This window comes from Varroa jacobsoni, unplaced genomic scaffold (assembly GCF_002532875.2).
Source record: "Varroa jacobsoni isolate VJ856 unplaced genomic scaffold, vjacob_1.0 scaffold_1464, whole genome shotgun sequence".
Classification (NCBI taxonomy): domain Eukaryota; kingdom Metazoa; phylum Arthropoda; class Arachnida; order Mesostigmata; family Varroidae; genus Varroa; species Varroa jacobsoni.
This window is the reverse complement of record NW_019214366.1, coordinates 1,513-27,371: the sequence shown is the minus strand read 5'-3', so window position 1 is coordinate 27,371 and position 25,859 is coordinate 1,513. Positions and strand designations below refer to the sequence as shown.

At 40.8% G+C, this 25,859-nt stretch overlaps 1 protein-coding gene across 2 annotated transcripts; it reads right to left on the bottom strand.

Annotated features, from left to right (window-relative positions):
• Nucleotides 1-16,718: 16,718 nt before the first annotated feature.
• On the bottom strand, nucleotides 16,719-25,583 carry LOC111270339 (uncharacterized). Of its 2 annotated transcripts, XM_086972457.1 has the most exons (3): nucleotides 25,430-25,583; nucleotides 22,143-23,138; nucleotides 16,719-19,434 (listed from the first exon to the last, which is right to left on the bottom strand). In XM_086972457.1, exon 3 carries the CDS (start codon nucleotides 19,381-19,383, stop codon nucleotides 17,035-17,037), a length of 2,349 nt encoding a protein of 782 aa, XP_086828583.1. In that variant the 5' UTR covers nucleotides 19,384-19,434; nucleotides 22,143-23,138; nucleotides 25,430-25,583; the 3' UTR covers nucleotides 16,719-17,034. The 2 variants fall into 2 exon arrangements, with proteins under 2 accessions (XP_086828583.1, XP_022706238.1); XM_022850503.2 differs by lacking the exon at nucleotides 22,143-23,138.
• Nucleotides 25,584-25,859: the final 276 nt, after the last annotated feature.

Here is a 25,859-nt window from a genome sequence, read left to right as displayed (position 1 = left end):
AAGCCTGAACTTTTTAGGTCTCTTTAACACAGAGAAAAGGCATTCGATTCAAAACGTATTGTAGGCTGCCTGGTGACAAAAAGCGACAAAATTTCTTTTCGTCTGTGTAGTTGCTTGACCTTGTATGGTTTACAGTCAATAATGGTTTCCAATTAAAATTTCAACTTATACTACTGCTACTTCGACGATCTAATACGACTTACCCCCCGATATAATAGTAAAAGGCATACGATATTCGTTATCAACGTAAACTAGCCCCAAGCGTAGACCCTAGTTATGAACCGCCCTGTTATTTTAGCAAATCAAACATTTTTTCATATCGTTTACAGTCAGAGAATATCTACCGAACTCATGCTCTGAGTGTGCTACTACCTCGTCTAAATGGGTGCTTAGGTATGATTGAACGGTTTGTGTCATTAGTAGTCACCAAAGGTTGCCACTTACAGGATCCCGTCAGAAATTTCTATGAAACAGTAGCAGATATCGTGCCTGAAGCGATCGTGTGCGTATTTATGAAACTATGTATATTCCAGGCAGTGACGAGCGTAGAGTTGCTCTTGTCGTCCCATTGGAAATAGCTCTGATAAAGATAGTATTACTGACTTACTTAGAGATATCATTCTCTGTAAAACTTACCGCAGGTGACCCGCTACAGTAAAGAAGGCATTGTCTATCTTTGGGCCTTGCGAGCCTTAGCGTTGCGTTAAGATATCCATGTTTAATATCGAGTAATATCGTTCGTGCTCTTATCGGGTAAAATTGTAACTGACTGCGTCTAGGACACTGTGAAAATTCACTAAGAAGCATGCCGTTTATCACTTTCAAATAATGTGGGATCGTGCCTTCTGTGATAAAAAAAAAAATTCGTTCCGTTTATGCAAGCCAGATTCAAGGTTATTTCTAAAAAACAAAAAACCCGTAGGTTTAAAGATCATGATCAATGTTAATGCTGCGCGTTACACATTAGCTATCAATTCGTGGAGATTAGTCGTCGATAGTGAAACAGAGCAAACAACATTTTGGTTAAAATAGGTAATATTGATGAAGGGTTATTTCGACGACTAAAAGCTGTACACGAAGCAGGAACTTTTCATTGAAATGTTTGATGGAGTTTTGTGACATAGGTCCCGGGCGTGCGTTCATAAGGTATATCCATAGACCTCAAAAAGAAAAGCAACAGTAGTTTCTCTTCTGTCATCATTGGTTTTAAGGCTAAATGAGCACCCAGTTCATTCTTCGGCCATCCAAATTGTTGAAAAACAGACAATATGCATGAATGTCTAGTCGACTTTAGGTAAAAACTTGTAAGAACCTTTAGACCGTTTTTATATTCTTTTCAGCCTGACAACCTGTCTCTAAGGGTATACTGAATCATAAGCTAACGTGTTTCGCGGTGAGACAGGATCCAGCCAACAAGAGGGGCAACTTTTAACCAGCCCTAAAGATCTAGGTCAGATTGATTAAATACAACGATCAATGTTGCCATGCGTGTTCTCATTAAACAGTTCAGTGTCGGTTTTTAAACGCCCACCAACAAAACTCTGTCGTCTGCCTCTAAACAGGTTTGAAACCTAGGGCTGTTTCGTGGAGCGTTCCAAGACCTGGTACGAAATTCGTTGTCCAAGTGGAGACAGTATGTAGCATACAAGTGTACTATCATTCATTCGTGACTAAGGCCTTTTTAATCGCATGGATTTACGCACCGTCACCTTTGTAGAACTGTACTCCACCTGTGAGATCAGGTCGGTTCTTTTCGGTATGAGAGGTCCCTAAGAACGTACAATTTGTAGTTGCGGATGCTCAGAGTGAAGCTTCGTATGGTTTAATCACTGTGAATTATGATAAGGCGTTTCGTTATACATTATATTTATGAACGCTTATATTTACCAGAATCTTTCTCTGCACAGAAACGTTATATGCAACGATGGTATATCCACTCTGTTAAGGTGAAGTGTTTGTTTGACTGCGGCCTTCAAGAGCTTTCGAAATTTATAAACCAACTTTGAGCTTCGTTCGTTTTGACATTTACAATTTCTTGGTAGTTACATCGTCATCAGTTACTGCGTTCCCTATTGAATACGTAGCTGACAAAAGTTTTTAAACGTTTATTTTTTTTATGCTGACAGGCTTTTGCCTTTCTTACAGGCAGAGTAATAATACCCACTTTGAGCTGATGGCGTGATTTGTAGAGTAGAATGAATACTACGATCGCTTTCAGAATATTATATATTTTCTCACTGAAATTCTATGTTATTTCCATCTAAAGTTTGCCAGTCGCTGCCACTGATTTATCTAGTGGTCAGTTTGCCCTAAGTTAAGAGATTGCGAGAGAAGATTCGGTGTCTGTGGGCAATTAAATATGCACGCATTCAACGAACTACTCAAATAAATTTTACAAAGTAGCAAAGAAAACGTAGCATTCGGACTTATGCTACCGTTAGAAAATTATACAGTGAACGACCGAAAGCTAAAATCTTTATGAAGCCGTTTGTGAGAAAGTCAAAACAGGTTGGCATATAAAATCGACATTGGACAATAGCTTGTAGATTCCGTTTACTTATGAAAGTCATAAAAAGGAAATCGAAATTCTAAAACGATCCGAGCGAACCAGTCATTAAATAGCTTTACTGTAGAATAATCAGACTCTGTCTATAGGTATTGTAGTATCTTCTATGCCCATTGGATTGTTGGCACTTCCTTGAACCTTTTTCTTTAAATTATAACTGGCAAACGTGTCATCTATTACCGAAATTTCAGATGCGCTAAGATTATTGTTACTCTACGGATTAATGCCAGGCATTTTTGGGCAAGGCTGCAGATTTAGAATCGACCACTGGTTCGCACTTGCATTTAAGTTGTAAAGTTATTTCCTTCTGAGTTGTACTAGTTTATCGCAGAAGATTCGTATTTGGGAGAATGCGCGATGCGAAATTCAGCGATGCTATTTTTGTCGGAGATCTCAATTCGTTTATATTAATTCAGTGTTTACACATTCAGGTCGTGTGTTTCTGGTAAAGCTTTTTTTTTTTTTTTTTTTTTTGGTGAAACTATTATACAAAGACCCCCGTTTTTTTTTTAAATTTGGAACCTAATATCAAAAAAGTTCACTTTCTTTCTAAATATAACAGTTGACGAGTTCAGTCAGTAAGGAACTGAAGTATTCTTTGGTTATGCTAGATGGACCCATAGTCTTTGTCTCACGCGTGTGTTATCATTGATTTAACTGATTTTACGCCTTACTAATACACTAAATTTTACGTAAAGAAGCCAATAAATATTTTATTGTAATAATCTTGTCGGGCGTAACCCGCTGGCCATTTGTAGCTTTTCTATCAGCCTAGTCTAATATGTTTACCTCTGAAAACTCAGCCAACTTTAGATTTGCTTTAGCCATGATACGTTGGCTTTCAATACGTTTCTAAAACTTGATCACTTAAGGCTTTTTCAGTATTGGCTATTTTATTGTGTGGTCTGCATGCGCGCGGGTTAGGCCGGCCATTCGCCGACGTCTGGGGAACGGACGCGCAGTAAAGCGGCTATCAGTCGACCCTTAACAAAGTTTACGGTTAATAGACCGATAGATACGGCTGGTCTGTTTACTCTTTTTCATCACTCCATCGCTACACAGGCAAACCCAGACACCCAATAGGGTCTACGTAATTCTCATCCAAAGATAACAGTTATTGGTATTCGTCTGTATAGTGCATCGATACCATTGATTGGCGCTAAGCTTCCCCCTCCTCTATACGGAATGCCATGTCGAGTTTCCACCCTTCAAACGACATTTTCGTGTCGAAAATTGAAAACTAGGTGTATGAGGAGGCAATGCATTCCGATCGAAAACGTTCGAATTCGACCAAAAATCACCCCTCTCTACCCCCCCCCCCCCAACGTAGACCTCCATGTAAACGTTCAGCTACCATTTTGTCAGGTGAATATCTTTTGCCGAAACTGTCTTTAAAATACAGCTCAGCTCAGCTCAGCTCCTGGTTATGCCATATACATGGATAAGAAACTCCAGCAAAAAATGCATAAATGTAAAAAACTTGCTAAAATTAACATTAGGGCTAATCTAAGTACTTTAACGAATTTATCTCAGTTTGAAAAACAAACAGATACCAGAAGGACCTTCAGGCTTTACCTTGTGCCTCCTTTGTATTATTTTTATTTTATTCATTTACCTATTTTAACGAAGGCTTTAGATTGAAAGTACGTTACCAGTTACCCTAGCTAACTTGTTGTTTTCGTATAGTTATTTCTGCAGTTCTGTTTAATAGGTTCACTAGGGAATTTTGCCAACTCTAGATTTGTCTCGTTCGGAACGAGTCGTTTTTTAAGACATTTTTACTATTACGGGGTTTTTGAGTGTCGGCTAGTTGATTTTTTTTTCTTGAATAGAGTCGGCCTATCTCTGAGGTAAACGAATGAATCGGGTGGGCTAACATATTGACTCTGGTAGCAAGGCTTAAGGCTTTTTTTTTAATCTTCCCTTTTATAATATATAGCTGTGCGTATTTTTAACTAAATTAAAATGTGATAAACGTTACATGATGTTTCAGCTGATGTATTGGCTTTGCTCCTAATAGTTCATCGTAGCCTGCATTTTTTTACCGTTTGTTAATTTTTTTTTAGATGATAGGTGTTCACGTACCTTTTTTTCGCATTTGGCAGTCTTTAGCACGACTTTTTTTTTCTCAGGAAAATGGCTGCAAAGCTTATCACTTCAACTTTGCAATTATCATTTTTTAGAAATTTTCTAAGAAACTACTGCTTGCCTTTGTTACACTAATAAACCAACACGACTCATAGGATTTCGCAGTTTTCGAAAATATTAATTTTAGGTATATGTTGCATTTTTAGTCAGTGCCTTTAATCTATTAAGTGGCTTAAAGAATAGTTGTTAAGAAAGCAGATGCAGAAAAATGTTTGCATAAAAATATGTTTTTGATAGTTCATTATTTTTTTGCCATAGAGTTGTTTAGAAAGTACTTTCAGAGAAAAACGTTCGTGGTGTTAGCCGCTAGAAGTTTCCTATGGGGCACTCATTAGAAATCTGGTTAAAAGTAACTCAAGACGCATTTAAGACAAAAGTAACTCACACCCCATTGTCACGTGAAGCCACCAAAAGTCGGCTCGATCCGACCATTTTAGGGACCGACTTGGTTCGCACAAGCAAACAGAGTCTCAATAGTATGTAGATAGATTGATCCAAATTCGTCTCTAAAGATGCTATCTTATAGATTCAATCATTAAATATAGCTAGCTATAGGATCTACTGGGGAGATCTTTGTGGGGTAAATAATTTCCGTCGGAGAGTAAACGACTCTATCGGGTAAGCAGCTATCTGAACCACTATCCAGCATGAGTCGTTACTGAAGAGGTCACGTGAACCTTTTCACTCCATTATTTCATGTCTTATTTAGCAGAAATCTTCTACGGCGGTAATTTAGACCTCGTGACCCATTCATCTACTGTAAATCGGTTTAGGCTAGAAAATTCGTTTCGCCATTGTCGAGTAGTCCCATATTGTCAACGGATTCCAATAGGAGTGTTCCCCTGATGAGACGTCGTGTCGGATTCCGAAAAATCGGACGTTCTGGAAATTCTATTTGAAAGTAGTAAATGTGACTAGCCAAATTGACACTATCTGCAGCAACTATACGAGTAGCTATCGACATACAGGTAGTTGTATATACAATAGCGATACCTGATAAATTTACATTTATACAGACACAATGCGCTCTAGCTTTAATAAAAGAAAAAAAAAATGTTTATATGTACGAATTGTTGATACATAAGCGAAATTCTAGAAATGCATTCTAGCGTTTAAGCGTGCTCATGGTAAACTTTGTATCGTCGTATCGTACTTTGTATCGTATTGTTGTTGACAAGTCGATGTAAGTGCATGAAAAACTACTCACTGCGTTTAGTCTATTGTTTGACTAAAATAGTTCTTGTTGAGAAGCCAGAACCATAAGCTCACCTGCTTTGAAAATTATATCGGAGTGCTGTCGTCATGCCTTCACCGACCTAGTGAAGCGCTGTGGCAACAATTATTCGAATCCTTTAGGTCATCTAGCTCTGTCACCTATTATGATTGAGATTGCTCGGACTGTTTCCTGAGACAGTTTGTGAAACGTCATACTCAATGCACACGGGTCTCCTGTAGGTCGAGAAAGCAGTAGGACGCTGGCTATCCTGAATTACATTTGTACGGTAAAATTGGCTGTTTATATTAGAATACGTAAAATCAGTTCTCTGTGTTGTGAAGATAAAAGCTTCCTATTGGAGATAATTGTTTCGGCCCAGCGTTGGCTTTAGAGAGACCCGCGACACTAATCTACAAGACCGTTTGCAACGAAAGAGAGTAAATTGAAGATTGCCCGTCACCTATTCAAATAGGGTATACTTTATTCTCTCACTGATTCCCCTACTGATACGGAAAAACGCTTCTAAATTTCCAGTACATGTATATATGTCTAACAGGTCATATCGTCGCATAAGTACTTTCTTTTCACATTTCGTGTCAGGTTGTTGTAAACGGTTGCCTTTCCTCGTTGATGACTTCGTCGCGATAAAGGCTACATATACAATTTTTCATTTGGCGAACGCGATGTTGAGGCTAGTCATGAACTGTCCTGATCGTTGGCGTTTACCCTCGTATTTAAAGAATATAAGATTCTATTGGCAAATATTTATCGGCTGGAAAATTTAGTCTCATGTAGAGTTCCTCTTTAATTTAGATGTTCATTGGTTGCAAGGTGGATCAACAGATATTGAGGACACGTACTAACGTCGGCGTTATAATTAACAATGAGGTCTCAGAAAAGGCCTGTCCGAGTGAGGCAGTAGAGGCGGCTTCACGAAAATGTATCTAGTTATCTGAGCGGAGACTTGGCGCCACTTCGAAAATAAAAACACACCCTGTGACTCTTAAGGTGATGGGATTCAAAACTGCGGTCAAAATGTGGCCAAAATCAGACAATTACAATTCTGTAGTAGTACAACTATATTAAAGTCTGTTAGTATCGACCGTGTCTGCTGAAAAAAATAGTTTAACACCGACAAACTATGGTGATCCGACAACGGGGCGGGGCGACAGGCTAACTAAATATGGCGTCCTTCTGCCCACAATTTCCGCCTCGAGGCACTGTTAGTGATGTGGCGCAATGACTAGGATTATGGCTTACAGTAGAAACGTCGCCTTTTTCTTTCTAGCTTGTAAATTTTGTAATCTTACGGTACGACGCGTCAGCTCTTTTTATGTGTTAGCTGCCTCGTGTTCTCCTACGGTGGGCCTTCTACTTCATTCGGTTCACCTCGTGCGTCGCTCGTCAAGGTTAAAAGCTGTGGTTTTTGCTTGGTGGTAATTTTTGTGCTGGTGTGCGCTTGCCAAAACGAGACCGCTTTTGCGAAGGTCGGCGGTCTCAGACAAACCTGGCCTGGCCTGGCCTGGCCTGGTGTTTAATGTCCTTTAAACGTTAAGTTGGCATGTCCAACGTTTTACGCATAAGTAGCCTTTCTGCCTCTTTATCAACTAACAGGCGGCAGGATACATTGTAACTATCCCGTACGCCGCAAATCTCATTACTCATTTCTAGTCCAAACCACACATTTCTATTCATGCGCTGAAAGGACGTCAACTGGTGTAAACTAGTGTTGATATTGTTGTTGTGTATATATATATATATATATATATATATATATATATATATATATATTACATGAGAGTTCCGCGGTTGACCTCAGCCGCTGCTGCCTTTGGCCTTGTATATTTAATTGGAGTTCATTAGAATCGAAGTCTGTTTATTGGTGGTCCGTGGAATATTGTTTGTAGCAATACATCAGTAGTAAAAAATGCACGGGGTGCAGTGGCGCAAGATGGCAATTCACAGCTGTTGAGCCTTCCTCAGATGGAGCGGAACGTGCAGCGCAGAACGTTAAATCAATGCTGAGGGGTGGCGACGTACTTTTCTTTGTCACCCAACGTAGCCATGGGCTAATAGGTGGCGGAATTACGAGCTGGAGAAATTCAGTTAAAAGGCTTATATTTTCATATGTAATTTTATATTTCTGATTTTAACCACAATTTAAATAACAAGAAGTCAATAATGTGCAACCATCATCAATTACTTTAAGAGTTCATATTATAATAATTACGTGACTTTTAGATTCTGCAAAAAAACCCAAAGTAATCAACCTGCCACGTACAGAGAACTATTCAAACGAGTAATATTATATTGTACGCAAGTAGCTTTTAGTTAATATGTAAATATTATAGATAATATGTAAACCTTATATATATTGTCAAACCTCATCTCAGGACATTCCGCTCGATCCTATTATGGTGTTGAAATACCCTATTTGAAATCAACCGCTACCCTGTAGAGCAGCATGGTCTAATCTAAGCGGTTGCGTCTCGGCGGCGTGCGGCTTAAATGAAAACTCTTGAAGCTTGAAGATGTTGTATGATAAAGAGGATCTCTTACAAGAAAAGAGAAAGCATCTATTGCACGAGGTTCGTAAGCTTTAATATAACAATTAAGGCCATATAAGTTCACATCTTCATTTCACTTACAAGATGAAACTTTTTTTGAAAACTTCCAGTCATCTTCCGCATACCATAGTGCCTCTCTGATAATATAAAAGCATTTTTTTCGCGCATGAATGTTCACGTTAGTCAACGCCCAAAGAGCCGAAACTAACATTATTCTAAAGATGGTAAATTATGACGTTCGACTGTTTCAACCGAACGGGCGTATGCAAAGCAAGTACTCATTATTAGGGTTTTCGAGGTCGAATAGAGGGTATTCTGCTGTGATCGAAATTGTGTGTATCAACAAGCGAAAATACTTGATCTTTGATGCTGCCAGCTCCTGAACTGTACATGTTGTACGAGTAGAATCGGCAGTGGGTTCACGCAGGGTTTCTCCATCCGCGAATTAAGGTTACGTGGCCTCTACTTCCGTCGGTTGGGGCAAAGGGTAGTCTTGAAACAGCTTCGGGCTCCAATTTGTATCTACGCAAACGCACGTCTTCGAAGTCAAGCAATGACCACATTCGACTACGCTATAGCTGCCGTGAGCAACACGGCAGTGATTCCAAGCCTTGAACCTCTAGCGGCCTCGTCGCGGTACGTGCAAGCACGAAAATGGGCATAACTAGTGCGACAGCCAAAGTGGATATGCACCTGGAAATTTCGAATAGCCGTCTTCCTACGGGCCGACGATTATAAATGCATAGAAATTGTAAAGGATGAATTCACAGTCGCAATTGAGTTGTTCGCTGCGAAACCGAAAAAACTACATCTAAGTTACATGTCCTATCTGTTACACGTTTCGGGTCGAACTGTAAGACCGCTAATAAAGTACAGATTCAAAGCTATTGCAGCTATACAGCGTCAAGTTGCTGAGAGCAACTGATACTATTGTAAAAATTATTAAAGGAAAAAAACAAGATTGTGTAATATCACAAGGCAAATCAAGTCTTTTTCAAAGGTAAGGATCACGAATACTCCCAAGAGGAGTCACAAATATACGTCTGTAGCGCCGGCGACCAACCGCGATCCGACTCCCGTGTTTTGTCTATCGCATCGTTTCAGGCGCCCGTCAACTACACTGCCAATCCTCAGTAATTGTGCGCAGCTAAATGGGCTGCTCTCAGATTAGACGGGGGTGATACCATCGGGACCGCGTATATACTACGCTCAACAGATGTAGCCTTTTAGTTTCGCCCCAATTTTTATGGTCCCTTCGATTTATATGCGACATAATATGTAAAGCTAAGATCTACGATAGGTTTTAATTGTTCTCTTTTACCAAGCTAGCGTAGAATATATTTTCCGCTGTCTTGGCTATCCTCAACAGATTAACCTCTTTCGGCGCCGCTCTGTTCGGTCGAGCGACTAAGGAGCTACTAGATTTTCTATCCCGCATAATTCGTTGTTGATTGTTTTAGCAGTAGAAACTCAGGGACAGTCGAGGGTATTCACAAGCTTTTTCATATCTGTCGCGGCGAAGTCTATTGGATCGGGAGACTAGACTGTGCGTAATGTTCTCCTTAAGCAAGAAGCATCTAAACACCTAAAGGTGTTTTCTACTTCCTAAAGATCTTCGTAATCGGTTGCAATCGAAGAGTGAAAAACCATCCTTTTGGGGTTATGCTAAAAAATCTACCCCCTACAGAGTATAGTCATAAGGGCTATCGGTTTGATGAATAGCTCATTTTTGGGTAAGCCGAATTACCTACCTCTGCGAAAAAGTAAGATCTGAGGAAGAGGGCATTCTGAAATATCCCAGAATATTAGACTTTTATGTACCCCAAACGAGTATTTTAGCAAGCCATCGATGGAATCACTACCCATTTTACTAAACCTTAATTTGTTCTCAGTAGTCAGGGTACTAGCTCCGAGTCGCAATGCTTTGAATAAAAGGACTGGCCTTGGCTAACCCTAGCGACACGACCTTCATGCTTCCGTTATATTTCACGTAAACTAGAAACCGACTGGACGAAAAAACTCAACGTTCTTAATAAATTTCCTTCTAAAGAGCTAGTGAACAAATGCAAGTGGGCGAATTTTCTTTAAAATTTCGTTTAACAGAACTTCGTGGATGAAGTGCGTTAATGATGTTGAACGCGCTTGGCAGCGGACTCTCACCCAGCCTTTATAAGCGAAACCTTTCTTCTTGTATTCACTTCTACCGGTACAGCGAATCTGTTAGCTTCTGTGGTCTCGTAAATAAACACTGCAGGTCAGACCCCGCACTTGTCTCCTGTGGAAGCGATACTATTTGACGGTGAATTTTTTAGACCAAGAGTTTCTCAAACATGGGGAGGATCAAGGTCTCTACAGATGGGTAATGGATAAACTCAAGATGACTTCGGGTGAGCCGTGCCTAAATCAAGCTTTTATATAGATGTCCTTAAATACCGTTCTTATTTAGGACCTTTGAATAGTTAAATAGTTTTTATGGTTCATATGATCTCTTAAAAATACTTTCATAACCAGGTACAGGTTTTCACTTTATATTGATATTTCGAAAAATCGAGAAAACTAAATGAACCACAATATATAGAAGCGACTGATCTTCTGAATTTTTTGATTTATTACAAATGTGTAATTTTCAGACAGATTGACCGTTCGTGCAGTCAACGATACGTTTTAGTGCCGAATATATATTTTTTTTGTTGTGAAATTTTTGGCTGTAAGAGAAACCCTGATAGAGAACTTAGCGTTTAGGAGAAGTTAACTTCAAGTATAAAATTCATTAACCCATATACAACAAGTATACAGTACGACTTGTTACCATACAGTAAGCATTAAGGTGGATTCGACGTATGGCTTGCAGCTGTTTGGGATGTCAGTTGCGAGAGTGCGCGTAGGGCAGCTTATACTCCACATTATCATTTCACTCGCTTAAATATGATTCTAAGGAAGTTTATCTATTCATTAAAGGTCATTACAAAGATGTGACCGATGAGGGAGTTCATCGAAACATCGTTCTAGCTTTATGCTCCATTCAATTTTTCGCCGTCATGTGGGATGTACACGAAAACGCTTCTAAACGTTCTTGCTTTTTGTAGTACGTTGATGCTACAGAACATTTACAGAGATGGTCGAGTATAGAGAATATATACTTTTACTATACTTGTTTAGATTTGACTAGTATTAAGATTATCGTAGAACTATTGAACGCCATTTGAGCTAACGTTACTCACAGTGCTTTATTATACGTAACTAAAATGCATGAATGCCGGCCTAGAGCTCCGCAAAGGTGTTCTTCTCTATACAACGAACTTTAAACCCTATTGAATACCGACAATTTCTCCTATACTATACAGCGTTATACGCATATGTATCGAAAAAATCGTTATTTCCATTAGTTATCAATACCTCTGAACGAATCCGACATGAGTCCCGTTAATCAATTACACAGAGTTGTAATTTTAATTAGAACTTCCGTATAATAATCCTTATACACAACTCGTGAGAGCGCTTTTACCTAAATATGGTAATAAAACATGTTAGAACATCGTTAAATCACTTTGTCGGAATATTACATTTTGAAAACAACGGATTTATACGTCGGAGCGATGCAGTCAGTTGGCGTTTATCGAAGTTTTGGCTCGTATTCGTTTCGACCAGCTTCTGCATTAAGGTAAAGATATCTTTATTCAAGGCGGCATCGTACCAACTGCAGCTGTGCCAACTAATCAGGTCCTACAATAAACGTCCTACAAACTTTATAATTCCGCCTGAGAATCGTTCGTAGTGGCCGCACAGACAGAGATGAAACCACCGGAAAAGTATTAAGAGATGAACGAGTTCTTCAAATGTACTCAATGCTTCAAAGGTAGACGTTCAAAAAAAGTTTTTCGGGTGACATTTATACTTCACGCGGAAGCACAGACTCCTATCTACTAGGCGTAATATCCAATATCGAAAACTGCTTTTCCACTGTCTGCTATTCGCAGCTGCGATGAGACCTCAGGTGTCGTTGGGCCTACGAGTGACTACTGGCGTTCGTAAAAAATAAGGAGAATTCTTTCGATACCGAAGCATTTGACAGAATTGCTATTGTTCCTGGAAGGACGCGTGTTACCCAAAATGCGTCCTTTTTTTTTTTTAGAAATGTAGCTTATCTTGAAAAACTATGACTACTGGCGACAATTTAAGCTTTAGTTGAAGTACACATTTTAATGAGGCTGGATTTTTGGACGGCAGAGTTGGCTATTTTGATTTACCTTCTAGAACTTTAATTTTTGAAAAAATCATATCCTTTGACACCCCTCTTGGTGAAAATGCGTATGCTGTTGAAGAACATTTTGTCCAGGTGGCCATTTTAAAAATAGTAAAGGAATTCTTTTTGCAGTGAATATGAGCTTCAAGTGTGGTAACCCTTTTGTTGAGTGCGCAGGTTTCAAACACAGAGAACCCTTTGTTTTAGGTGTATCTATCTCAACATCGTTTAAGGTCACGTCTTCACCTTGGCATGATTACTGCGATCAACTCTCGTGCTTTAAACCTTCTTTAACTCGATATAGACAACTAGCTATTTACGATCCGGAGCTTGATGCTCTATGTAACGCACGTAAACGGTTTCAGAGCCAACCTTCGGCTACGGTTGAGATCGATCGAGTAGATTGCTTCGACCGTACAGCTCATTTGTGAAATGAGAAGCACGTATAATTGCCCTGTTACTTTTTATTAATGAGGAATCTGGCTTTGATAGTGCATCAGCGCCAGTCGGCATTGTAAACTATTAGAATCCCCAATCTAAGAGAGATAGCGGCGCGCGTCAACTTTATTAAATTATAATTTATAATCTGGTAAAATTTAGACACCGCATGACAAGACCCTGTTCAGCTTTAGCTTCAAACTACCGACAAATAAAATGTATAGCACACATATAGTAGTCACGAAATGAATTTACGATCAAATTGCTTAAGCACGCACCCTTTTGAAGTAGACATTAGATTTCAGGGGCCGTGTACCTACGGATACGGAAGCAGAAGAAATAAGAACACGTAGTACTGCAGCGATAGATGTCATAACTTTAATGCGCCATATTTTTCGAATCGAACTTGTAACTACGTCATCTTAAGATACTCGTATTATTGTGCAGTTGTGCGATCATATAATTTAACGATACCATTCAACTGTAGTAAGATATCCTAAGCATGGCAATGTATTTTGCTTGACCACGAATACGCTTAAAGGCGTACGAACCATTTAGATAGACCACCCTGTGACCCACCAAATTGTTAATTAAATCTGCGGTATCACAGATATGGCATTCACAAGGTGGACTCTCAAACTTGTTTTTTCTTGCGGCCTTTTTGTCCTGGCCAGTCTGACTGCAATCGAAGTATTCTTATTTATCGCGCTGTTTTTGACAGGGCATAATTGGAAAAGCGGTGCCTGCTGACCCTAGAACTACGTCTGCCGTCCATGCCGCGTTCATAGTGAGACGTGTCAGTTGTGGGAACTTCAAACATCGTCGAAAGCATTGCCTTAGTTATACGTTTTACTGTAGATTTACATATTGTTAATCCGCGGGAAAACATTGTTTTTGATATATCTGTCCCATCCACGTACTGTGCCGAAGGCGATGTCGCTTTTGAAAAGCAGATGCAATCTTTGGCCTCCTGTCCAAGTACTCCTGAGGTAAGTTTTCAGCTCCTTTCGTGACCATAGGCTGAGAAAAGTAAATTTCCGTAAGTTACCTATTTCGTAAGGAACACAGCTTTAAAGACTGCTTCACTTTGGGGAGGGCGTGTATCTTTTGCCCGAGCTAGGTTTCTGACATAATTCTCTTTTACCTTCTGAAGGAAAGTCACCTTTGCGAGAAAGGCCGCTTCGGTTGTCCGCCTGCTGCAGGTAAACTGTCATCAAAAAATACCGTTGTTGGCTCGTTCGGATGCTTTTAACTTTTGTTGTGTTTGCATTGCTTGCTTATTTGTGCCTGATAGAAAATTGTGGAGATACTCGAAAGTTGATAGACCTGCTAAGAGCAAAGCAAAAGAGAACAGTAATATTCTAAGGATAAAAACAGTACCTTGAGTGCAACATGGAAGTAATAAATAGTTAAATGCAATTATCGCACGGAATTACAAACTAAAAAAACATGGTTGAGATAAATATGCGCCTTACAACAAAAAAAAACTTGTGAAATTCAAAAGGTCTTTTAGTTGATCATGGTAACTGGCCACAACTTATTGCTTACTTATTGCAGGAATCCAGGGTTAAAGAATGCGGCATACATTAAGGCTGCCTCTGATTCAGGCACTGAATGGATGTGTCTCGCATAAAATCATCTGCTTTTATGTAGTCTAATAATACCGAACTCCAAATGCGCTATTCCGGAATGTATCTAATCGATGACGTACTTAATTTTCATCGAAGAAAATGTAGGCCTGTTAAACGCTATTAGATAAACCTGCGATAAAAAGCAACGAGTTAAACATGAGTGGAAGGAACTGCGGTAAGTATGTAGCTTGAGTAAATTTAAGTTTGCAGTTATGCAAACTTATCTATGCAAAAAGGACCTAGTCGGTTAAGGAAACGTCTTTATCAGCGTTTGCAACGTACTAGCGACGCTCTATACCCGACAGAACCTACTCAATTATGAGACAATACACACTGATAAAATGTAATAAAGGTGTGCAGAAAACTTTATTGGCCCGTGCACCAGGCGTTGCAGATGTAGGGGAGGCAGACCAGTGTTTATTGGAACACTTTTTTTTCTCTACTTTTCGTCGGAGCAAGCTGCTCCTTTTTTCTGAGTGACGTACTTCGCCGAGGGAACGCCCTTCATTAAAGCAATCTAACTAGAGTCTTTTGCCATAGCTGCTTCCATCACTGGACTGACGCTTCTTGTCTGCGCCATGCTTCACGATTCAAAACAGTAAAAACAAAAATCGCACTCCTTTTTGAAGTTTCGCTTTTTGTTGGGGTTAAGCTATTACCGTTGGTACAGATTCAACGAGAATTTCGTTTCTTACGATTTTTGTAAGAATCGCCATTTTTTCGAAGCCTCATTTTTTATGCCAGGCACACTTTTCACTGAAAATTGGATTTTTGGCAAAACTGCGCCTCTTGTAGGAAAGTATCTTTCATCATTGTTTGAAGCAACGCGTTTCATGCCTGTTATTTCACCTGTAATTTTTAGTGGCCACGCGTCTTTTAATTGAACTCTATTTTTTCCGAGTTATGTCCGAGTTAAAACTTTCTAGTTCCGGTGCGTGTCCTGTGAAATTAAGGCTCTTTGGCGGAGCAAAATTTTTTTTTAGAAGCGCTCCTCAATAGTAATCTGAGGCATAAGATACAAACTATATGGAGTAGAACAACTTTTTTAGCTTGAACAAACAATGTCGAATCACCAAAGAAGGAAGGAAAAACTCAGTATTTTTTTGAGCATTCGTGTAGCAGTTATGATCAATTATGTCAATCATATTAACCATTGTTACTCAATGGTTTATTAATTGTATTAATTAATAGTTGAGTACACCTACTTGCAGAAAATTTTCCATGAGAGCAATTTATGGCAGACGCAAGAGGTTAACCTGGAACCTATCATGCTTTGCATGGTAAGCGCATGCCATGATACGTATATTTATAATATTCACACGGTAAAAGGAGATTGAACGCTTCGAAACGCGGTGTTGATTCAAAAAACGAAAAAAATATTTTTAAACATGTCGCAGATTATTGAAATATGAGGAACACCAACGATGCCGTAACATACGTGAGTACGGGTCTCTACTTTTTTCTTAAGGGGTAACTTAATCAAACACGTGTTGTCGATGCACTTGTTCAGATCATAACAATTCAATCGAAGCTCTTAGTAACTCAGTAGTAACACGATAACGAGTACTCAAGTGAGGATCTATTATTAACACCTCTTTCTCAAGTTTGCAAAGAGCTCGCTCATGTTGCATACTTTTCTCTTTGGAATATCACCAAGCAGTTTCAACTAATAAGAAATTCCCTATCAAGTACTGCACAAAGAATTACAAAATACATACATTGCTAGCTGTTGGCTAAAGCACGCACAAGGACTGCGTCCTTCTTCAACAATACAAAAAATCATTCTAATTTAAATACACATTTTCACAACGATTCTAAATCTGAAAGATTTAGACATGAAGTAAACAACTGTGAATATGATTCGCGAACTATAGTTAGGTTAGTTGTTCCTAAAAAATCACACAAGACGTTGGTCAGTAACGGTTGGCCAAACAATTTTATAACAAAAAGAATTTTACAATACTCATGTTGCTTCTCCCCCAGCAAGGGATATGTTACTGTTTGTTTAAAACCTCCTAATTAATCAGGTTGAAAATCGTCTATGGAATGTTTACTTCCTGCTTTAATCATTTCCTGCATCTCAGTTGGGTTCATGCTCTGATTTAGCTGGAGCCTCAAACTTAATGGATGTTGTGTCGATTTTGATTGAGATCACTAATTTAGCTGCTGTCTCTGATCTAGTTAGGCCTTCTAGAAAAACAGGGGCTTCTGAGGGGACCGGCCGTTCAGTTCTGAACTGGAGTATCAATGACAGCATCCGGTGGGGTTTGGCCTTGTGGTGATGCTGTCGTTTGTTGTGCCGCCCTCTCCGATGTTAAAGTTGTGCATGCTGGGGTTGTTCCTCCGAGTTCAGGCACACTATCGGTCCCTGTGCCGAGACTTCTCAGAACGACGCTATCTGGCAGCATACTATCTGGATGAGACTCGCAACCTAGCTTCAATGATGTTGTGGTTTGAACGCCCACTGGTGTGCTTTCGAACGGAGCACTATCTGGTGTAGGAATAAAACCTGGAGAAGGAACATCACTTCCTCTTTCTGGAGCGGCTTTATTATCTTGAGGTGCCGTGGTTTCTACATCTGAGGGAGCTGCGCCATCTTGTGGTGTTTCAGCAAAAGCTTCTGCGTCATCAGACTGTCTTGTCGCTTCGACCGTTTCGGTGTCCTGTGGAGCGGCGGTCTTTGGAAATCTTGCCATCTCTAGCGGTGCTTCTCCAACAATTACTGACAGCGCGATTTTGGAAATCCTCGAAGAAGATGAACGCCTCGTTGAGGGTGAAGGTAGGTCTATTGGTGACAGTGAAACTCCAGGTAAAGAGCTCTTTGATGAAATTTCGTTCTTTGGAATAGTTGCTTCCTCAGGTACAGTTGCGCTCTTCAATACAGCTGCGCCAGCTGCTGTTCCTTTTGATGTCGTAGCGCCTTCGGATAGAGCTTCGAATTTAGCAAGGGTCGTTGTTTTAGATGGAATTCTGCATTCAGCTAGAGCCTCGCCTTCGGAATGAGTTGCATCTTTAAATGAAGGAGCCTCCTTATACAAAGATGCGCATTCAGATAACGGTTCTCTCTTTGTTGAGGGTTGCAACAGATGATCGTTACTTGAAGAAACTGCGCCAGTCTGCATGAGTGGACCTTTTTTTTGTTTTGGAACTAGAGGTGGAGAAGCGCTTTTCGATGTAGGTGCACCTGTTTGCGCGCGTTCTCCTTTTCGTGAGAACGCTCTACTTGACAAGCTGGCTCCTCTTGGCGAAGAACGACCGCTTGGTGGAGGTGCGCGTTGTATTTGACTCGCCTCCTTTAAAGCAGATTCATCTTTCGAGCTCGGTAGTGCCGGTGGGGGTACAACTGTTAATAATCCTCCACCTCCCGCTAGTAAAGCCACTTCAGGCCGCGGAGAGCTTCCGCCTCGTGGGGAAATCGAAGCCTGAGAAGATGAAGCAACAGGCGCAGTTGCTGGTGGTAGTGTATTTAGAAGGGGGCGTTCAGAGTGACGCCTATTAGCTGTTGGGGCTGCTAGAGGTTGTGGAAGCAGACCAGTAAGGGGAGGGGCATAATCTTGTTGGGGTGCAACAGCTAGTGGCAGTGTACTAGGTGTTGGATGCCGGCTAGGTGCTACGGATGCAAATGTGGGTGAAGTTTCATATCCTTGATAAGGCGTTTCTAGGGAAGGAGCTGCTAAAAGCTGTTGAGCTTGGCTCATAGGTAAGGTTCCATACGTTCCATACGCTAACGGACCAGCTGGGGAGGGTGCCCCAACGGGCATTCCCACAGGGGGGGCTGCTACGGGTACACCTGTTAGTGGGTACCCATATGTTGGTGGCAGAGGAGGAGGAGGCGGGTATCCATATGTTGGTGGGAAAGGATACATCGGTGGATACAGTCCTACCTGTGGGTACATATAGGTTGAAGGAAATGGACCATAGGGTGAGGGGAACGAGCCACCTGGTGGAAGCGCACCGGCTGAAAGAGAAATGCTGCACTGAGGAAACTGAAAGGCTGGTGAGGCCACCCCCTCTGGTGAGCGGAAACCGGCTACTGGGCGTGTATATGGCAATGAAGACGGACCGGCTGATGTAGAAGGAGCGCCTGGAGGAGGTACACCGGGTGTTAGCGTGGCAAATGCTGGTGGAGGCGCTGCTGACGTTGGGGAAGGACCTGCTGGTAGAAAATGGCTAGCTGGATAGCGTCCTGGCTGGCTGGGTGGCAGGGTTTGGCTAGGTGGTGGGAAAGGTACTTGGGGCACACTAGCTGCTGGCGGTGCTTTCACTGCTGGTGGAAGCTCAACTTGGCCGAACGCGCTTTGTGGAGCTGCAAACCCTGATCGCGGGACGTTCGCTAGCAAAGGAACATTCGTGGGTAAGGGTGTGCTTCCAGTAGGAGCAGCATCCTGCGATAGGTGCCTTATAGCAGGTTCAAGTTTTTTTGAAGGTGGGCTCTTGACTCCCGGACCCGCGCTTTCCGTCCAGGGTGCCCCTTTTCTTAGGATGTCATTATTTAATGGTGGTGCACTACTCTGAGGCGATGCGGTGACTTGTGGCAGTGCCTTTTCTTGTGGTTTCTGTTTCAGGTCAGACATAATTTTGAAGGCTCTATTGTTCCTTTATGATTTGGTCGGAAGTTGTAGAGTCTGTTGAAGACAAAGCAAAATGGAACAATACTATTCTGAGGGGCGAAATTGATTTGAGCAATGGCATCAAAATGCTTTGTACCGAGAATTGTGTGTAATGTTATTTAATATATAAATCCATGATTTACAACTTTAATTTGGCCACTTCATCTGTACTTTTTCTATTTACAACTGACAACTCTATTTACAACTAATCTATGATGCACATCGGGATTAAGATGCCTTACGAGAACGAAAGATTATTACCAGCCCCAGAAATTTCGTGTTAATTAATGAGAGGTATGATGCTAGTTAGTACTATCGATTCTCGATCTAGCTATACGACTGAACGCTAGTCATATTCCGGCTCAATTTTGCGACACGCTACCAACGGTATCCGCATACAAATCGAACTTATCCTTGACTCAGTTATCAATGACATTGCGTAGATGGTGTGAATAGGTTACATGCACACATTTCTCAAAAAAAAAAAGCCATTTTTGGAATCTGTTTGCCCACAACGTGAAACAATCTTCCTATTTGCCTCTTCCCTTAGTATGGCTTTAAGAATGAGGCGATCAGGGTCAAAGCATTGGAAGTCTTCTCAACAGTCGAATTAAAATGACCTAGCACAACATTATTCGCTTAGCTCCCAATACATAATAAAGCCTTTACATTTAAGCCACGATCGCGCCGTAATTATACACTGCAAACTTTCTTTAGTCTCTCACTTCCTCCCTCGCCTGTTCAAATTTAAGCGCCATTAAACTTCCATCGAACGACTCGTTACAAGAGAAGCAAATTACATGTTTTTTTACTTCTACAATATCCTCTAAACCGTACAAAACTGTTACGTTTAACATCCAGATATCCAGCGACTAACCATTCTCTGTGTCATCCTATCGCTGTCATTTGGCTAGATAACACATCAGCGGAACTAAGACGCACTAGTTCTCAGAAATTAGTAAGATATCTTAGGATAGAAGTGCAACAGTAGTAACAAACTCGATAGCTTATTGGTGTTTTTTTTTTTCTAAAAACTACACCTGATAATCAGCAAGACTTGCCAATCGATTTGTTATGAAATATAGTTCCGGGAACCTCAGCTTGCAGCACTGCGGCCCACCAGTTAGACAAAAGCAGATGGAACAAAGATCTTCAGCCAGAGTAAAAACGACTTTTTCATTTTAGGCTTTGCGTATTCTGTACGCGAAGCTACTCGATATCTACACCGGTAGCATCTTGTGTTACGCCTCCCAAGGTTGCATTGTCTGCGTAAGTTTCGGCACCTAGTTTGAAAGGTGCGTTCGTTTTTGGAGCTTTTAGTGTACTATCCGAATACGGTTGGTGTAATACCTGGCGAAAGCAGATCACCCTCTTCTGCCGGCGAGGCCTTCGCCACAATGTCAGTTTCGGGCGACATATCAAAATCTGACCCGAGTTGTGCAGAAGTTTCACCCATTGCCGAAGTACTAACTTTTCTTCTAAGGGCGTCGATTTCTATTGAGGCTGTAATTTCCAACTGAACTTCGATCTCCGCTGACATTATTTCTGTTTCTGCTATAGTCTCAGCCTATGTGAGAGAGTGTAGCGAGAGGTCCGGCTTCAGACTGAGCTTCGGCTTCTACTAGTGCTTCTAAGCCTTGTAGGGGTGAATTCTTTATCGTCGGTGTACGTTTAAATTTAGACAAAGACGCCTCTGCTGATATAGAGAGTCGGCGAAAGTACGTATCGCGAGGATGTAGGCAAAAATTAGACTTTTTGTACTGGTGCAAATTTTATCCATGAGGAATCTTTCAGCGCAAACGTAGGGGTTGGAGCAAGATCAGTTTTCGCAGTAACGGTAGCCTTAAAGAAAAGCGCAGACTTAAGGGTCTATACGGATCTTGGTACAGATATCCCTTTTACTGAAGAAAATTGAACTTTTTGGCGTAGACACATCCGCAAGCATACTTTTCATCGTTTCATTTTTTAAGCCTGGATCCTTTTCTGAAGCTGTGCTTTTTGACGGAAAGTCTTCTTTAGATTGAGGTAGTTCGTCAGACGGTAGAGTATCTGGCACTATTGGTCCACATTCTAGCGAAGGTGCTCTAGGTTTTCTAGTGAAGTGTTGCGTCAGGCGTATATACATTACCATTTGGCATGGGTAGTCCTTGCTCTTTTGAAGTGCTGTAAGCTGTGAGTACATCAGTTGGTATTAGCATTCCTTTCGATATAGGCACACCATATGGTAAGGTATGGCTTTTAGGCAGAGGTACATTAGATCCACAAATGACGTCTGGTATCTTATCTTTAAGACGACGAACGCCGTCAGATAGGAGTACCTTCTCCAGGGAAGACGCCTCTTCCGCAAGACACGCTCCACCTCGTGTACATCCAACAGTTTGCGTCCAGGTTTCAATCTGTGGGGCTGCGCTGGCTTCCGAAACTACAAGAGGCAATCGAGGTGGTTTCGACAGTGGAGGAATACTAGTTGGAGGAAGCCTCAGAGATAAAACAGGCATATAAGTGTACAGTTTGTTTTTCAGTGATGCGGTACTTTTAGCGTCTTGTGCAACCAACTCTAATTTTACTGCTGATTTAGGCGTAAGGGGAACTCCTTTGACAAGAGCTCGGCTCCCTACAAAAGAGATGTCACTTGCCGGTAGTGGACCTTCCCCTGGATGTGTTGTTTTCAATTGGAATGTACATTTCGTTGCTGGTATGATGGGTGAGTTTATTAAACTTACATTTCTCGCCGTAGAAATAACACTTGATGCAGATCTTTCTTCTAGAGGAATATCGCTTTTTGTCACCGATGTTGTACCGAAGATCGCCCCTTTTGCCAGCCGTGACCCACGGGTTGTAATTGCGATTTTTAGGGCAGCTGCTTTGTGGCTAGAAGAATCGTCTTTTGTCGCAGATGCTGTGTGTGTCATATGGAAGCTTTTTACTGTAGGTGGTTCATTTTCCGAAAATACGGTTCCTGAAGGAAAAAGTCCCTTTGTAATAGGTTTTTCAGTAGCATCTGCGCTTTTAGGGGAAGGTATTTTTTTTGCTGGGGATACAGTTCCTAGACAAGGTAGTTCGTTACCCAGAGACCCGGTGTATGGTGGAAAGGCTTCCCTCGTGGGAGCTGGGGTTAGTGGCGAAGGTACAGCTGCTGAAATGCATGTTCTTTTGCTCGGTAGCGCGGTTTGGGGCAAACTGTTTTCGTTCACAGATGCGGCGGGCGAGAGGATTGTTTTTTTCGTGAGAGCTGTACTTAGATTATACCCATTTACCAAATGTGCGATTGGCGGGCTATGACCTTTTTTTTCTAGAACTAACGGAGGTGCACCCTTTGCCGAAGGTGAAGTTTGCAGAAGAGGACAGTCTTTTGTGGAGTGAACTCCACTTATTGATAGCTTGCGTTCTTGCTGATCGTCGCTCTTCGACGGAAGAATACCTTTTGCCAGGTCGGCAGTCTTTGTCGCAGACCTACCTTTTACTGGAGCAACGGCTTTTAGTGGGAGTGATGTCGCATTCTCAGTTTTTGGTGAATGTCTTGAGGGGCATGCTGCTGCCTCGACATAAGGCGGCGATGTATTGTCTAAAAGAGCTTCTTTGGAAAGTGGCGGTCCGCTGGGACCTGACGCTGCACCCGTTGGTGGTTCATTGACATGTTGATTTTGTTCTGCGTTCGAATTCGACATAATTTGGATGGTTTTATTGTTCTTGTATGATTTATTCAGAAGCTGTCGAGCCTGTTGGGGACAAAGCATAATGGAACGATATTCTAAGGACGTGAACGGTATTCAGAATAGGGCACTTGAGCAACAGACATTAATTCTGTACCGAGAATCATACAGTGACTTCCCTTTGACCCGTTGAAAATGCTTAATGTAGAAAGGTCCTTAGTACCACCTCTTGCTTTATTAACCGGACAGTTCGTTTCTAAAATCATACCATTAACGTACCTCGAAGATATGGCTGTTTTGTGAATTTGTATATAGTTGGAACGGAAATCACACTTATTGGTTGTTTTACTTAATTAACACAGCTGTCTCACAACTAATTGATTTGATTATTTCACTTAAACTACTCACCCTTTGATCGTGGGATAGCACAAACGTCACAGACAGCACAATAGATACCGTCAATATAAATGTGACATCGGAGAGGTGCAGTATAGACCTAAGACGTCACGTTTAAGTATAAAGCACGACATGTTTTTATTTGCAGTTTTTACTGAACAGTTTTTTCTTCTTCTTTTTTTTTTTTCTATATAAACTAACGTTTCCTCTTTGACGTACAATAGAAATTTAAACACCAAAAGTGTGAACTAGCTCTAATGCGCTTTGTCGATGTTTACACAATAACCGTAAGCGTGTAATTTCAGTTTTTGCAAGCTAGTTATTAACGCCAAACCGCTATACGATGGAGGTGTCATTGAGCACTTCGATGATGAGACGTAATCACAATTCGTAGTTATTAATGGCCTATTGAGAGAATTTATATAATTTAAAATGATGAAAAACAACGACAGACGTGCCTGTAAGGCATAACGTGTGTCGTAACGGAGCTATGTCAGCTAACGTTGGATCTACGAAACGCTTCTGGCACGTAAGCGCACCGAAAATTTTATGGACCATTATATGGCGACGGTTGCGTCCAGAGCTCTAATGTTTATGGTTCTTAAGGCGTAAAATAATCTTATGAAGTATTGATTTGATACTTATATTTTTTTACTTTATTTAGTAATACTTACATTTAATACTGAGATATTGGTTTAGTAATAGGATTGATTTAACTGTCTCAGTGTTTTAACATAGCGTTGCCAGCCAGGCATTAATTAAAGAATTTACGACATTATCAAAACGTCTCAATGGTAACATTCGACTTCGAACTCCAGAATATTGAAAAGAGCTGACAAATAGAAACGCGTATTTAGCCTGTAACGATAGAAAGATAGATACGATTCTATCTTTCAGAATAAAACCGTATCTATATTCTCTTATACTTTTAATTCTATGGGCAATTCGAAGCGCTTCACTTCATGGAGCAGGGTAAAACGGCTGTCCAGCGTTTACATTTTTGGTAACCCTATGGACGTTGCTCAAACACGCTATTGCAATCATCGGGGCAATAGGGAACTACACAAGAGATTAATTTTTGTTATATTTAGAGGAAAAACTTGAAAAACCGTGTTATTTCACCCGATTTACAATGCAGTACGTATCATACATCAGTTTGGAGTTATCATTTGCACTGAGGTAGAGGCTGATTTAATAGATAATGGATAGTAAGTGCTGGCGGTAACTGAATTTACTCATGAGCCCATAGAAACCCTTTTGTGGTCAATATCTTTGCCATTGCCACATGGAGTTTGAACCGGATTCATGCAGCGGTCTTCGTCTTAAATAATCTTAAACAATTGAAAAAAAAATAATACGTGCCCTGTACCGCAAAAGGAAACCGATTGCAAGTTTATTTGCTCCAGGCTTGACATTGGCGTTCACTGATTAACATTGATTCTTTCCGTACCTTCACTGTGGTCACAACGCCAACGGACGTGTACTACGTATATATGCCACAATAACATTTGCGATGATATTGTATATATCGTATATAGAAACTTGAAAAATAGACTCGCGGTGCAGCCCCCCGGTGGCATATAACCGAGAAAACCTGTACTGCCAGACGAGTGAACTACCTAACTGATGATGAGCTTAAGTTGAAGAACTTATAAATAAATGTCAACTAACGATTTAATTAGCCAATAGCAATGGTAAGCTAGCATAGATCAGTGGATCAGTAGCCAACATAGTAGACAAAAGTTAAGTTTAACTTTTGTCGTAAGTGCTAGTAGATTTCCAAGAGTGCAACTATAGCTTTTGTCAAACAAGAGTATTCAATACAGATCTACATGCTTGCATGACTAGCCATTACGTCAATAACAGTGCAGTCTACTTTGAAGGTCAACTGATGACCATCAAGGCGTTTATGAAAACCTATCAAACATGACAAGCTTAACAAAATGGTTTATGGTACGTACTTTCTACTCGATTTTCCTGTGTCGTATTGTGCCGCAAAACGTAACAGGTGCCCCTAACGTACCACAGTTACAGCATTCAACTGCACCCACGTCAGCGACGGTCAATGTTTTCCGGTACGACAAAAACAATACCTTCGTTGTTCCATTCGCTTGAGCTCACAATAATATTTAGGGCAGCGTAGAAAATCATCAGAAAACGAAGTTGTTAATTTTTATCCATGGAATTTTTAGTTGTCTTTTCATTGTTGTAGGATTGACTCTTTCTAATGAAATTCAGTTGAACCCCTTCCGAATTCCATTCAAAGCTCATACGTTTTTTTTTTAGAGCGAAAAGTAAAACTTTCAGGTATATGCTATATGAGCTAATATGCGAATTTTCACCTCTGTTTCTGCTCCGTCCCAATATACTTACTACGTATTTAATAACTAC

What these genes read in the sequence shown, in the direction of transcription:
- LOC111270339 (XM_086972457.1), bottom strand. Translation starts at nt 19,383, where the DNA reads ATGTCTGACCTGAAACAGAAACCACAAGAAAAGGCACTGCCACAAGTC.